This window comes from Pseudophryne corroboree, chromosome 4, assembly GCF_028390025.1.
Source record: "Pseudophryne corroboree isolate aPseCor3 chromosome 4, aPseCor3.hap2, whole genome shotgun sequence".
In the NCBI taxonomy this organism is placed as follows: domain Eukaryota; kingdom Metazoa; phylum Chordata; class Amphibia; order Anura; family Myobatrachidae; genus Pseudophryne; species Pseudophryne corroboree.
Window position 1 is genome coordinate 255,611,513 of NC_086447.1, and position 14,336 is coordinate 255,625,848.

Sequence of the window (14,336 nt, forward strand, 5' to 3'; positions counted from 1 at the left end):
GCTGCTGCATATTGGCAGGTCTGTGGTGTTGAAGGGAGGCAGCAGTCTCCCTGCTTTCTTCTCCCTGTGCGGGTGTGTAGGGGGGAGCGACCACCTCCTCTGGATTTAGCCCTAGCTGAGGGGCCAAAATCCCATAAAAAAAATAAAAACAAAAATCGGAATTTGCATAAGGGGGCGTGGCCGCGCGGGCCGCGATTAGGCCACGCCCCCAGCAGGCACAGCAATGAGATAGGGCTCCCCTGTCTCAAGTGCCCTGGGCCCCCCGGACTCATAATCAGCCCCTGGGGGCATGCCAGCAGCTCACAGAGCGCTGGGCATGCCCCCTCACTGACGAAAACGGGGACCCTCCCGTAAAGCCACGCCCCCTTTTCGCTGAGTGTTTCCCCCCTCCTGCCTGGAGAAAGCTCCTGCAGAAAGCTGGGAGGTATGCAGCCCTGTCTGTGACATGCCCAATGTCCATGCTATCTGCTTCTGCTCCTAGTCTCCTGTAGATTTGGCCAGATCTCTGTCACTCATTTGAATAACTCCGCCCACTGTTGTGACTCCGCCCAGCGTTAGCAAATGAATCACAAGGTCACAGAATAGGGCTATTATATAGGAGATGTGTGGTGGGCACTTTTCGGGTTTTCTGTTTTGATTTTGAATCTTGATCCCCGCTCGTGTTTTGGATCTGGATCCAGATCCAAAACCAAAACCGCCCTTTCGGGTTTTTGTTTTGGATCTGGATGATTTTTGAAAAAAAAACATACAAACAGCTAAAATCACAGAATTTGTGGGTAATTTTGATCCTACGGTATTATTAACCTGAATAACATTAATTTCCACTCATTTCCAGTCTATTCTGAACACCTCACACCTCACAATATTGTTTTTAGGCCAAAAGTTTGCACCAAGGTTGCTGGATGACTAAGCTAAGCGACCCAAGTGGGCGGCACAAATACCTGGCCCATCTAGGAGTGGCACTGCAGTGTCAGACAGGATGGCACTTTTAAAAACTAGGCCCCAAAGAGCACATCATGCAAAGAAGAAAAAGAGGTGCAATGAGGTAGCTGTATGACTAAGCTAAGCGACAAAAGTGTGCGGCACAAACACCTGGCCCATCTAGGAATGGTACTGCAGTGTCAGACAGGATGTCACTTTTAAAAACTAGGCCCCAAAGAACACATAATGCAAAAACAGAAAAAGAGGTGCAATGAGGTAGCTGGACGACCAAGCTAAGCGACCGAAGTGGATGGCACAAACACCTGACCCGTCTCGGAGTGGCACTGCAGTGTCAGACAGGATGTCACTTTTAAAAACTAGGCCCCAAAGAGCACATAATGCAAAGAAAAGGAGGTGCAAGATGGAACTGTCCTTGGGCCCTCCCTCCCACCCTTATGTTGTATAAACAGGACATGCACACTTTAACAAACCAATCATTTCAGCGACAGGGTCTGCCACACGACTGTGGCTGAAATGATTGCTTTGTTTGGGCCCCCACCAAAAAAGAATCAATTAATCTCTCCTTGCACAAACTGGCTGTACAGTGGCAAGATGTCGTCCTCATCCTCCGATTTCCCCCCCCCCCCTTCAGTGTTTACGTCCTCATCCTCACAGAAAAATAATATTCAAACAAACAAAACCACATCATTTAGGTGTCAGTGGCCTGCTTACGCTATTACCCAAAGTTTCTGAACTTGACAGTGACATGATGAATGCTCTGCAGGTGACGTATAAGGGAGGATGTTCCAAGGTGGTTAACGTCCTTACCCCTACTTATTATGGGTTGACAAAGGCAACAGATGGCTTGACACCTGTTGTCCGGATTTGTGGAGAAATAATTCGAAAAGGTGGCTTTTTTGGTATTTTGCCCAGGCATGACAATGGGCTTTTTCATCCCATGGCCAACAGTTGTTTCCACTGGTGCCTCATTCTGACAAACCACATCACCATCAGAATCCTCATTGTCAACTTCCTCCTCAGCGCCAGCACCACCCATATCCTCCTCATTCTAGTGTACTTCTACAGTGACATCCTCAATATCAATATCAGCAACTGGACTGGCGGTGCTCCTCCCAGCACTTACAGGGGGCGTGCAAATGGTGGTAGGAGCCTCCTCTTACCATACAGTGTTGTGAAGGTCAGGCCTAGACACCGCCACCGCAGACAGTGCCAGCACCCCTGTATTTTCACAGTACCCCTGTAATTTTACAGCATACAAGACAGGGCCAGTGTACATTGATTTTCACTGCACCCTAGAATAATTACAGCATACAAGACAGGGTCAGTGTACATTGATTTTCACTGCACCCTAGAATGATTACAGCATACAAGACAAGGCCAGTGTACATTGATTTTCACTGCACCCCTGAATTTTTACAACATACAGGCCAGGGGTGTTATTTGGACAGCAACACCCTTATATTTTACAGCATACAGCAGTATGCTTTTAATTTTTAACAACTGCACCCTAGAATTTTTATAGCATACAGGGTCAGTGTAATGTTATTTGAACAGCAAGGCCCCTAGATTTTACAGCATACAGCAATTTTTAATTGCACCCCTGAATTTTTACAACATTCAGGGCCAGCAGCACCACTATATTTTATAGCATACAGCAGTGTGCTTTTAATTTTTAACAACTGCACTTCTGAATTTTTACAACATGCAGGGCCAGCAGCACCCCTATATTTTACAGCATACACGAGCAGTGTGCTTTTAATTTTTAACAACCACACCCCTGAATTTTTACAAAATACAGGGCCAGCAGCACCCCTATATTTTGAAGCATACAGCAGGACAGTGCCCCTGCACCCTGTACAACACAGTGACAGCCAGGGCCGCAACACCCATTTACAGCTGCAGCACATGAAACACCAGTGACAGCCAGGACACCACAGTGACTGCAGCGGCACCCCTACAGAGCACACACTAACCCACACACGATGCCACCACCCACAGAGAGAGACAGAGGTCTGTCTCCCTCACTCTCTAAGTCCGGAGTGAAAATGGCGGCGACGCGCGGCTGTTTATATAGCATCCAAATCCTGCGTGAATCCGACAGCAGGATGATGACGTTTTGCCTCGTTCTGGTTTCCGAGTCTGGCGGGAAGTCCTGAGCTGGACTCGGATCTGGGCTCTGGGCGTGATGTTTGGGGGGGTTCGGTTCTCAGGGAACCGAACCTGCTCATCTCTAATGTATATATGTATGTACTGTATGTATGTATGTATGTATGAATGTAGAAGAGTGTTTTGTTGTATAAAATTAACCATTACATATGGAAATAACTGGATGAGCATCCAGATGTTTTCAGAAAGTATTGAAAAATAGATATTGGTGATACGAAAGAAAAATATTTTTTAATATGCTGACAATCATTACATTTGGAGGGCGACAAACTTCCTTTGTAAATACAATAATGCTCACACTTAGTGATTGTTCTATTATTACAGGATGAACTAACTGCGGGGAATGTAAAACAAGGATTCAGTAACCAACCGGCCTTTTCTGGAGACGAGCATGGATCTGCCAGGAGCATTGTCATTAACCCATCGGAGGTAAGTGTGTTGCCTGTGCTCAGACGGGTGGTCTTCTGTATGCCGAATGTCGGGATCCCGGCGCACAGTATATCGGCGGCGGAATCCCGACACCCGGCATACCGACAACTATTCTCCCTCGTGGGGGTCCACGACCCCCCCTGGAGGGAGAATAAAATAGTGTGCCACTGTGCCCGCCACGTGGCGAGCGCAGCGAGCCCGCAAGGGGCTCCTTTGCGCTCGCCACGCTGTCGGTATGCCGGCGGTCGGGCTCCCGGCGCCGGTATGCTGGGCGCCGGGAGCCCGAGCGCCGGCATACCGTACGACACCCGCTCAGACACGTGTGTAATACCAGTGCATGGCATAGGTCATAAAAAATGTGTTTAAACTGTACTATCGCTAACACATGTTCCATTCTCTACATTATGTTGTGTGCTACACTTTGTACTGTAAGACTACATAATTGATGAGCTACGTGCTGTATTTATTATAACTACTACGCTATTTAAACTTAAACATATCTAAAGGCAAAAAGGTATACTAAGGGGCACACTAGTGCACCTTAGACTGCCATGATAACCCGGGTTATTGCAGGGTACCAAAAATGTGGATCTTGGGAAGGTAATAATAAATAGATACTACAGATAGGAATACAGTATGTTCCTCTCAGGATATGACCCCATCTACCCGTGCACTGTCTAACAAATTTCTAAATTGGTCCATACATAGGATACATATAATATACAGTGCATCCGGAAAGTATTCACAGCGCTTCACTTTTTCCACATTTTGTTATGTTACAGCCTTATTCCAAAATGGAATAAATTATTTTTTTCCCCTCAAAATTCTACACACAATACCCCATAATGACAACGTGAAAAAAGTTTTTTTGACATTTTTGCAAATTTATTACAAATAAAAAACTAAGAAATCACATGTACATAAGTATTCACAGCCTTTGACATGAAGCTCAAAATTGAGCTCAGGTGCATCCTGTTTCCACTGATCATTCTTGAGATGTTCCTACAGCTTAATTGGAGTCCACCTGTGGCAAATTCAGTTGATTGGACATGATTTGGGAAGGCACACCTGTCTATATAAGGTCCCACACTTGACAGTGCATGTCTAAGCACAGACCAAGCATGAAGTCAAAGGAATTGTCTGTAGACCTCCAAGAAAGGATTGTCTTGAGGCACAAATCTGGGGAAGGGTACAGAAAAATATCTGCTGCTTTGAAGGTCCCAATGAGCACAATGGCCTCCATCATCCGTAAATGGAAGAAGTTCGGACCCACCAAGATTCCTCCTAGAGCTGGCTGTCCGTCTAAACTGAGCGATCGGGTGAGAAGGGCCCTAGTCAGGGAGGTGACCAAGAACCCGATGGTCACTCTGTCAAAGCTACAGCATTCCTCTGTGGAGAGAGGAGAACCTTTCAGAAGGACAACCATCTCTGCAGCAATCCACCAATCATGCCTGCATGGTAGAGTGGCCAGACGGAAGCCACTCCTTAGTAAAAAGCACATGACATCCCACCTGGAGTTTGCCAAAATGCACCTGAAGGACTCTCAGACCATGAGAAACAAAATTCTCTGGTCTGATGAGACAAAGATTGAACTCTTTGGCGTGAATGCCAGGCGTCATGTTTGGAGGAAACCAGGCACTACTCCTCACCATGCCAATACCATCCCTACAGTGAAGCATGGTAATGGCAGGATCATGCTGTGGGGATGTTTTTCAGTGGCAGGAACTGAGAGACTAGTCATAATAGAGGGAAAGATAAACTTTTTACCTTCCCCCAATGGCACCTTAACCCTCCCTACCCACAACCTAAACCTAACCCTCCCTCCCCCACAGTCTAACCCTAACACTCCCCGGTGGCGCCTGAACCTAAACCCCCCTTCCCACAGCCTAAACCTATGCCCCCCCTCTGTAGCCTAACCCTAACCCTCAGGGAGTGCCTAACCCTAACCCCCCCTCTACACAGCCTACACCTAATCCCCCAGACCACTGCCTAAACCTAACCCTCCCCCTGCATTCTAAACCTAACCTCCTCCCCTCCTGCTTACCTCTCCTGGCCGCCGGGGCACGATCGTTTGGGATCCCAGCGGTCGGGATTCTGGTGCCGGCCTTGTGACCATATTTGGGATGCCTGTGTCCGCGTTCCGAGTAGTGTCGGGATCCCGATGTTGGTATTTCTCTTACATCCTAGAGGATGCTGGGGACTCCGTAAGGACCATGGGGTATAGACGGGCTCATCAGTAGACATGGGCACCTAAAAGAACTTTTCCTATGGGTGTGCACTGGCTCCTCCCTCTATGCCCCTCCTCCAGACCTCAGTTAGATTCTGTGCCCAGAGGAGAAGGCTACACTGCAGAGAGCTCTCCTGAGTTTTCTGTGGAAAAATAATTTTGTTAGGTTTTTTATTTTCAGGGAGTCCTGTTGGCAACAGGCTCCCTGCATCGTGGGACTGAGGGGAGAGAAGCAGACCTACTTAACTGATAGGCTCTGCTTCTTAGGCTACTGGACACCATTAGCTCCAGAGGGAGTCGGAACACAGGTCTCACCCTGGGATTCGTCCCGGAGCCGCGCCGCCGTCCTCCTCACAGAAGCCGGAAGATAGAAGCCGGGTGAGTATGAGAAACAAGAAGACATCTCAGGCGGCAGAAGACTTCAGATTTTCATGAGGTAAGGCGTGCAGCGGTAAGCTGCGCGCCATTGCTCTCATACACAACACACAGACAGCACTGATGGGTGCAGGGCGCAAGGGGGGGGGGGGGGGCCGGCGCCCTGGGCAGCAATAAACCTCGTTTTTGGGCAATAAGGTGCTATTAGGCTGCGGAGGCAGCAAATAGATGATCCCCCACCATTTTTGTGAAAATGGAAGAGGGACCGAAGCCCGCCGCTGATGGGGGGGGGGGGCTTGATCCCTCAGCACTAACCAGCGCCATTTTCTCCACAGAGCTGCATGAGAAACGCTGGCTCCCCGGACTCTCCCCTGCTGAACGTTTCAGAGGTTGGAAAAAAGAAAGGGGGGCACATTGGCACGCAGTGAGTGGGAAATTGGATATATATATATATATAATATAAAAGCGCTATCTGGTTTTTCCAGTGTCATTTGGGCGCTGGGTGTGTGCTGGCAACTCTCTCTCTGTCTCTCCTAAGGGCCTGGTTGTGGTTTGGTCCCCTTATAGGTATATCCCTGTGTGTGTGGGGGGTCGGTACGTGCGTGTCTACATGTCTGAAGCGGAAGGCTTCTCCAAGGAGGAGGTAGAGCAGATGAGTGGTGTGTCCCCGTCGGTAGTGCCGACTCAGGAATGGATGGACATGTGGCATATGTTGAATGCAAGTGTGACCTCTTTACATAAGAGGCTAGATAAGGCTGAATTCGGGGAGGCGTCAGGGGGTCAATCCTCGGATTGGACCGACTCACAGGGCCCGTCGGGGTCTCAAAAGCGTCCCTTGGCAAAAATTGTGGACACAACTACTGACACGGACTCTGATTCCAGTGTCGACTATGATGAAGCTAAATTGCACCCTAAGGTGACAAAGAGCATTCAGTGTATGATTATAGCAATAAGAGATGTGTTGCATATTGCTGATGAACCCTCTGTTCCTGACACGAGGGTACACATGTTTAAGGGAAAGAAACAGATAATAAACTTTCCCCCATCTCATGAACTTAATGAGTTTTTTGAAAAGCTTGGGAGACTCCGGATAAGAGACCGCAGATTCCCAAAAGAATTAATATGGCATACCCCTTCCCTACACAGGACAGGGTACGTTGGGAATCTCCCACTGTGGACAAGGCTTTAACGCGCCTGTCAAAGAAAGTGGCGCTACCGTCTCCAGACACAGCGGCCCTCAAGGATCCTGCGGATCGCAGGCAAGAGACTACTTTAAAGTCTATTTATTCACATACTGGAGCTTTGCTAAGACCGACAATTGCGTCGGCATGGGTATGTAGCGCAATTTCAGCCTGGACAGATAGCCTGTCGGCTGACCTTGATACCATGGATAGAGATACTGTTTTGTTAATTCTAGCCCATATCAAAGACGCAGTCTTGTATATGAGAGACGCTCAAAGGGACATTGGATTACTGGCTTCCAGAGCCAATGCCATGGCTATTTCAGCGAGAAGATCCTTATGGACCCGCCAGTGGACGGGTGATGCGGATTCGAAAAAGCATATGGAGGTTCTACCCTATAATGGAGACGTGTTGTTTGGGGATGGGCTGGCGGATCTGGCTTCCACAGCTACCGCAGGTAAATCTAACTTTTTACCGTTTATTCCCCAACAGCAGAAGAAAACTCCAACATATCAGATGCAGTCCTTTCGGTCACAAAAGTCCAGAAGAGGTCGGGGATCCTCCTTCTTTGCCAGAGGTAAGGGTAGAGGGAAAAGAACACCTGCTTCGGCTGGTGCCCAGGAACAGAAGTCCTCCCCGGCTTCTACAAAACCCACTGCATGACGCTGGGGCTCCCCTGCGGGAGTCCGCACCGGTGGGGGCTCGTCTTCGACTCTTCAGCCAGGTCTGGGTCAGCTCAGACCTGAATCCTTGGGCGTTGGAAATAGTTTCCCAAGGCTACAAACTGGAATTCGAAGAGGTGCCCCACGCCGATTTTTCAAGTCGGCCTTACCAGCTTCTACCCCAGACAGGGATGTAGTGTTAGCTGCAATTCAAACGCTGTGTCAAAAGCAAGTAATTATCAGGGTTCCCTTGAACCAACAGGGAAGAGGGTACTATTCAACCCTCTTTGTGGTCCCGAAACCGGATGGTTCGGTCAGACCTATTTTGAATCTAAAATCCCTAAACCTGTACATGAAAAGATTCAAATTCAAGATGGAATCGCTCAGGGCGATAATAGCCAGCATGGAGGAGGGGGGGAGTTTATGGTGTCACTGGACATAAAGGATGCTTACCTTCATGTCCCCATATATCCTTCCCATCAGGAGTACCTGAGATTCGCTGTACAGGATTGTCATAACCAATTTCAGACGTTGCTGTTTGGGCTTTCCACGGCCCCAAGGATTTTCACCAAGATAATGGCGGAAATGATGGTGGTCCTGCGCAAGCATGGAGTCACAATTATCCCATACTTGGACGATCTCCTGATAAAGGCGAGATCAAGAGAGCAATTGCTGAGCAATGTGACACTCTCTCTGAGAGTGCTCCAGCAACACGGTTGGATTCTAAATCTACCGAAGTCACAGTTGATTCCGACAACTCGACTAACGTTCCTAGGTATGATACTGGATACGGAACAAAAGAAGGTTTTTCTCCCGTTGGAAAAAGCTCAGGACATCCAGAACATGGTCAGAGACCTGCTAAAGCCAAAAAGAGTGTGTGTCAGTTCATCAATGCACTCGTGTTCTGGGGAAAATGGTGGCAGCCTACGAGGCCATCCCCTTCGGCAGGTTCCATGCAAGGACGTTTCAATGGGACCTTCTGGACAAATGGTCCGGGTCCCATCTACATTTACATCGGAAAATAACACTGTCCCCCGGGACCAGGGTGTCTCTTCTATGGTGGCTGCAAAGTGCTCACCTTCTGGAGGGTCGCAGGTTCGGAATTCAGGACTGGATCCTGGTAACCACGGACGCGAGCCTCCGAGGATGGGGAGCAGTCACCCAAGGAAGAAATTTTCAGGGACTGTGGTCAGACCAGGAGTCCTGTCTACACATCAACGTGTTGGAGCTAAGAGCCATATACAACGGCCTTCGACAAGCGGAGAGTCTTCTTCGCAACCTACCGGTTCTGATTCAGTCAGACAATGTCACAGCAGTGGCTCATGTGAACCGCCAAGGCAGGACAAGAAGCAGAGCCGCGATGGCGGAAGCAACCAGGATTCTTCGCTGGGCGGAAAATCACGTAAGCACTCTTTCAGCTGTCTTCATTTCGGGAGTGAACAACTGGGAAGCAGACTTCCTCAGCAGACACGATCTCCATTCAGGAGAGTGGGGACTTCATCAAGAAGTCTTTTCAGTGATAACGGGTCTTTGGGGAGTTCCTCAAATACACATGATGGCGTCACGCCTCAACAAGAAGCTTCGGAGGTATTGTGCCATGTCCCGGGACCCTCAGGCAGTAGCAGTAGACGCCCTGGTAACGCCATGGGTGTTCCAATCGGTCTACGTGTTTCCTCTTCTTCCTCTCATCACAAAGGTGTTGAGGATCATAAGGCGAAAAAGAGTACAGACAATACTCATTGTTCCAGACTGGCCTCGAAGGGCCTGGTACTCAGATCTTCAGGAGATGCTCACAGGAGATCCCTGGCCTCTTCCTCTAAGGGAGGACCTGTTGCAGCAGGGTCCTTGCGTGTTCCAAGACTTACCGCGGTTACGTTTGATGGCATGGCGGTTGAACGCCGGATCCTAGCTGAGAAGGGGATTCCGGAGGAGGTCATCCCTACTCTAATAAAGGCTAGAAAGGAGGTGACGGTAAAACATTATCACCGTATCTGGCGAAAATATGTGTCTTGGTGTGAAACCAAGAACGCCCCTACGGAAGATTTTAATTTGGGTCGTTTTCTCCACTTCCTACAGACAGGAGTGGATATGGGCCTGAAATTAGGCTCTGTTAAGGTACAGATTTCGGCCCTCTCAAAATTCTTTCAGAAGGAATTTTCTTCTCTTCCAGAAGTCCAGACTTTTGTAAAGGGAGTGCTACACATCCAGCCTCCTTTTGTGCCTCCAGTGGCACCATGGGACCTGAACGTGGTGTTGCAGTTCCTAAAATCACACTGGTTTGAACCACTTAACAAGGTTGAGTTGAAATTTCTTACCTGGAAGGTGGTCATGTTGTTGGCCTTAGCATCAGCAAGGCGAGTGTCAGAATTGGCGGCCTTGTCTCACAAGAGCCCCTACTTGATTTTTCATGTTGATAGAGCGGAATTGAGGACACGCCCTCAATTTTTGCCTAAGGTGGTTTCTTCATTCCATTTGAACCAACCCATTGTGGTGCCTGTGGCTACGAGTGACTTGGAGGATTCCAGGTCCCTGGATGTAGTCAAGGCCTTGAGGATTTATGTAGCCAGGACGGCTAGAATTAGGAAAACAGAGGCCTGTATGCTGCCAACAAGATTGGCGCCCCTGCTTCGAAGCAGACTATTGCTCGCTGGATCTGTAACACGATTCAGCAGGCTCATTCTATGGCTGGATTGCCGTTACCGCATTCGGTTAAGGCCCATTCCACTAGGAAGGTGGGCTCTTCTTGGGCAGCTGCCCGGGGCATCTCAGCATTACAGCTTTGCCGAGCAGCAACTTGGTCGGGGTCAAACACTTTTGCTAAATTCTACAAGTTTGATACCCTGGCTGATGAGGACCTAGCATTTGCTCAGTCAGTGCTGCAGAGTCATACGCACTCTCCCACCCGATTGGGAGCTTTGGTATAAACCCCATGGTCCTTACGGAGTCCCCAGCATCCTCTAGGACGTAAGAGAAAATAAGATTTTAAACCTACCGGTAAATCTATTTCTCCTAGTCCGTAGAGGATGCTGGGCGCCCGTCCCAGTGCGGAAACTCTGCAAGACTTGTATATAGTTGTTGTTTACATAAGGGTTCTGTTACAGTTGGAATCGGTCTTGGACCGCTACTGTTGTTTGTTCATACTGTTAACTGGTTATGTATGTTCCGGGTTACATGGTATGATTGGTGTGGGCTGGTAGGAATCTTGCCCTTGGATTTATAAAATCCTGCCCTCGTATTGTCCATCTCCTCTGGGCACAGTTCTCTAACTGAGGTCTGGAGGAGGGGCATAGAGGGAGGAGCCAGTGCACACCCATAGGAAAAGTTCTTTTAGGTGCCCATGTCTCCTGCGGAGACCGTCTATACCCCATGGTCCTTACGGAGTCCCCAGCATCCTCTACGGACTAGGAGAAATAGATTTACCGGTAGGTTTAAAATCTTATTTTTGACTGCCGGGATCCTGACCCCTGATCCCCAAGTAAGAAACTGGTGGCACACACCTAGTTACTCTGGAATAACTAGGCAATGCACGGGTAAATGGGGTCTTATGCCGTGAGGAACACCATTTTGAAGGCAGTTTATGATAGCTGGCTGAAGGATGTACCTTCCTTCCCTAACCCGGATGAACTATTTGTCACAACCGGCTGAAGCTGAGAATTCGTAGGCTGGGCGTTTTTGGAGGAGTGGCTGTGGGTGCAGGGAAGAATTGGGGAGGCCAGATGTAGCTCCTTCTCACACAACTCAAGTTACTAGAGTGAGTAACTGAAGAACAGAACTTAAAGAACTACAATACTCTGGAAGGAGCTGTGAGAATGTTCACTGATCTGGCTGAAGAACTCAAAGAACGCTGCTGAAGACTGAATGCTGACGATTCGTGGAGGAACACTAGATGTTGCTGCAGAAGAAAGGATGCTGAGGAAGTGTGACCGAAAAGCTCTGTGACTTGCTGCTGAAGAATGAATGCTGCAGTGACATGACTGAAGAACACTGGCTATTACTGTTGAAAATCGAATGCTGCGGGGGCGTGACTGAAGAACCCTGGATATTACTGTTGAGGAATTAATGCTGCAGTGGCGTGACTGAAAAACACTGGATATTACTGTTGAAGAATGAATGCTGCGGTGACGTGACTGAAGAACACTGGTTATCACTATTGAAGAATGAATGCTGTGGTGATAAAGAACACTAGTTATCACTGTTGAAAAATGAATTCTGTGGTGATGTGACTGAAGAACACTGGTTATCACTGTTGAAGAATGAATGCTGAAAAATTGTGGCTGGAGGGCACTGCGGATGACCGAGGAGCCCCTCTATGGTCGCGGGCACCCGGGGTGCCGCCCGGAGGGCGGACAGCTGCGTATTGCGGAACAGAGAAACCACCTGCAGAGGTGCAATGGGAGGTGTCAGGCAGACTTTTACTACAGAGTTAGAGACCCTTTGGATCACAGGAAAAACTACAGGGGACACCTGAGGGAGCCCAGAGCTGGAGCTTCTGCTCTAGGCAGTAACATAAAGCACTGGCAGCATGCAAGAGTGGGCTGACCCCTTTTGTAAGAGGAAGCTGCCTCCCATTGAACTGAGTATACCACTGAGAGTACAGCGATTGGACACAGAGACTGTTGGTCTCCAACATGGTGGCTCCCAGTGCTGCAAACACACAGGAGCACGCCCCTTTACCCACCAGGTCCCCTGTCTCCTACTCTCCGGCAGTCACACCGTCACCGCCATCGACCTCGCCATGCCTCACCACAGCCGCGTAGTACTGCCAGCAGCCGGACAGGCAAGCCCGGATCCCGGTTCCAGAGATAAGCTCCCGATGCCTGACACTATTGCTGCACTTCGATTCTGCTATGCACCATTTACGCACGGATATGCTACAGGAAGTACATTATCATGTTTTGAATAGAGCTTATATATCGCAGCACCAAAGGAGCCATATGGTTGCTGGGGAGACGGGTCAGTGCCCTAAGTGTCGCTCACCTACTGCCTCCTTTTACTATAACTTCGGAGAGTGCCATAAGATAAGAAGGTTTTGGAAAAAAGTTGTTGCATACATTAATAAAATTTCTCACTGCAGCTACAACCAGACCCTTTAGCTTTACTTTGTTTATATTTTGCTAATTGGAATTTGTGGCCTAATTCAGATCTGATCGCTGGGCTGCGTTTTTTGCTGCCCTGCGATCAGATAGTCACCACCTACAGGGGGAGGGTAAAATCGCTGTGCAAGTGTGCGTTCCTATGTGTTAGCAGAGCTGCACAAAAATCAGTTTGTGCAGTCTCTGCGTAGCCCAGGACTTACTTATCCAGTGCGATCAGAAGAGGCTGATCGGGGGGTGGAGCTGACGTCAGACACCCTCCCTAAAAACCACATGCGTTTTTCCGGATACTCCCTGAAAACGGTCAGTTACCACCCACAAATGGCCTCTTCCTGTCAATCACCTTGCGAACGCCCGTGCGAGTGGATCCTTTGCACCATCCTGTTGCTGACCGCCAATGCCCGTTGTAGCCGTCCGGCGCACCTGCGCATTGCGGTGCATATGCATGCGCAGTTCGCAGTTCCGATCTGATCGCCCGCTGTGCCAAAAAGCACAGCAACGATCAGTTTTTAATTAGGCACTTAGGCCCACAAAGTAACGCTATTATACCTCTGCTCACTATAATAATAACAGCCGCTAGGAAGGCAATTTTGCTCTGAAGGATTCATAAATGCCCACCTTTTCTTTACAGTAACTTATTCTTAATCATTTATTTTGATAGACGGGCTTCCTTCCCAGACATTGAGAAAGGGGTTATACGGTTTTATAAGAGTTGGAGACCGTATATTGAGTTTTTGAATCCTCAAACACAAAGTCAACTTTTGCAAGTGTTCGATTCCACCAGTTGGTTTTTGCTGAGACAGATCACATGACTCTTTTCTGACTGGTGACAAGCTGTGTTACTATATGTTGACAAGCGCAACACTATTCCAGCATAGCTATGTGAGCGTCTATTGTCTAAGTAATCTTATTAATATTTTCTCTCTTCCACAATATGACAACTTAAATTTGATTACCCTATGTCCTTCCCCCTCTTCCTTGTGTGTTTTCCTGGTTGTTATTATTATTATTACATTTTATTTATAAGGCGCCACAAGTGTTTTGCAGCGCCGTACAAAGGACAGTACAGGGAGACAAAACGTAGCATTACAGTAAATAAATAACAAAAATAGAGTACAGGAAACAAATAGCACCACAATTCTCAAAACATAATACAGCTAATATGTAAGTAGCGAGGGTGTAATCATTGTACTACTTGGGGCTGGCGGCCATAGATAGAGAGGAGCCTTTACCAGCAGGAGAAAAAGCTGGTTGCTGAGT

The 14,336-nt window shown here is 48.4% G+C and overlaps 1 protein-coding gene across 7 annotated transcripts in view; it reads left to right on the forward strand.

Moving 5' to 3' along the window:
- MED12L (mediator complex subunit 12L) overlaps positions 1-14,336 on the forward strand; it is a 1,138,385-nt gene that overhangs the window by 69,740 nt on the left and 1,054,309 nt on the right. For all 7 annotated transcript variants that reach the window (XR_010175887.1, XM_063916060.1, XM_063916058.1 and 4 more), the window contains exon 3: positions 3,433-3,537. Coding sequence is in view for 6 of the 7 variants with exons in the window: in XM_063916060.1 (XP_063772130.1) it covers positions 3,433-3,537 (105 nt within the window). In the remaining variant the exon portion in view is untranslated. The remainder of the gene's footprint in view (positions 1-3,432; positions 3,538-14,336) is intronic.